Source organism: Octopus bimaculoides, chromosome 20 (genome assembly GCF_001194135.2).
Source record: "Octopus bimaculoides isolate UCB-OBI-ISO-001 chromosome 20, ASM119413v2, whole genome shotgun sequence".
Lineage (NCBI taxonomy): Eukaryota > Metazoa > Mollusca > Cephalopoda > Octopoda > Octopodidae > Octopus > Octopus bimaculoides.
Window position 1 is genome coordinate 417,804 of NC_069000.1, and position 1,476 is coordinate 419,279.

The 1,476-nt window shown below is 41.6% G+C and overlaps 1 protein-coding gene across 1 annotated transcript in view; it reads left to right on the forward strand.

The window, feature by feature from the left end:
* Positions 1 to 487, forward strand: part of LOC106878460 (bestrophin-4) — a 14,048-nt gene extending 13,561 nt beyond the window's left edge. The window contains exon 10 of the mRNA XM_014927675.2: positions 82 to 487. Coding sequence (XP_014783161.1) covers positions 82 to 487 — 406 coding nt within the window. The remainder of the gene's footprint in view (positions 1 to 81) is intronic.
* The last annotated feature ends 989 nt before the right edge of the window (positions 488 to 1,476 follow it).

The window sequence follows — 1,476 nt, forward strand, 5'->3', positions numbered from 1 at the left end:
ATGCACCCGAGACATAATTGCCTCGTTATCTGCTCAGAAGAACATTACCATTCTTAACGTCCAGCTTTCCGTCTCCTGCAGTAAACTTCACTTGCAACAAGATTGTCTGATTCCGCTGCCAAAAAGAGAAGACAGAGCGATGAGCGTTCCCAACGGTGGTGCACCCCTTCTGAACATACCCGGCATGGGGGTGCCATGCCCGAATCTCCGGTCTCCCGATCCAGACGCACCCACAAACATCATCACCAACTGGTCGTCAGATTCAGATCTGACCACACGATCGTCCGAAGAGCCGATAGAGCAACGCCAGCCAACTCAGGCGGACATCGAAGGACGCAGCGACTGCAAAAAAGCGAAAATACAGCGCAAGTTTAGTTTTCCAATCAACCTTCTTCGCCGGAGAGACACAAACAGAATGTCTGAAATACCATCGTCTATTTCGACCCAGGCTAACGGCAGTCGGGTGGATTCGAAACAAACGAGGTAGATAGATTTAATGCCATATTAGTTCTTTTTCTTTGCACCTGCATGAAGCCTCTCTCATTCACCGCATCACTAAATGCAGCATCTATGATATTCATGTCTATGTTAAAGTAGTTTATAAGAGCAGAAAGTCCTTATTTCTCTTCGAATCTTTCTACCATTTCCAAATATATTTATATGAAAAAAAAATGGGATTCTTCCCTGTAAATTATGGTCAACCCCCGTCACTTTCACTTTAATTAAGTCCATAACAAAACAACAATTGTTTAAAAAAAATCTATTCATTGATTAATAATATAAGGAATTATATATTAATTATATAATAATTGCAGCGTGGAAGGTGTTTATAAGCCATTTAAAATAACACACATGTATACAACTTGAACTGACGCCGCACATATCAGTACATAAACATACGTTCACATGTACATACATATGTACACACACACAAACACTTCTACACATTTACCCTACTATCTCAGCTAAAGCAAACCAAAGATGTAATACGTTCCGTCCCTCCTCAGCCAGTTTCTCTTGTTGTTTGAAGTCAGTGTTTATTCAGAATGACCTTATGCAACATGTCCTTCTCGTTCTAAAATGGTAGATTGTGGTTTGTGGTAGATTTGGCAGCTTTTTCTAGCCCATACAGGTTTACCTTGTTGTCTCACAACTCTGTACGAAGGTGGCTGTTGTCGATGGTCGTCGGCGGCAGATTCGCTTCACAACAAAATTATTTCGTCTTTCTGCTTTCTGTCTCTCCCATCTCTTTCATCTCTCTCTCTCACTCCTATTCTCTCCCCCCCCTCTCTCTCTCTCTCTCTACATATATATATATATATATACATTTACATGAAGCATGCACACACACACACACACAAATTCAAAAGCATTTTCATTCCTCCATTTTGCATAATGCTTACACCCTCTCTCTCCCTTCGCTCTCTCTCTCTCCTTTCTCTCTCTCTCTCTCTCTCTCTCTTTCTCTCTCTCTCC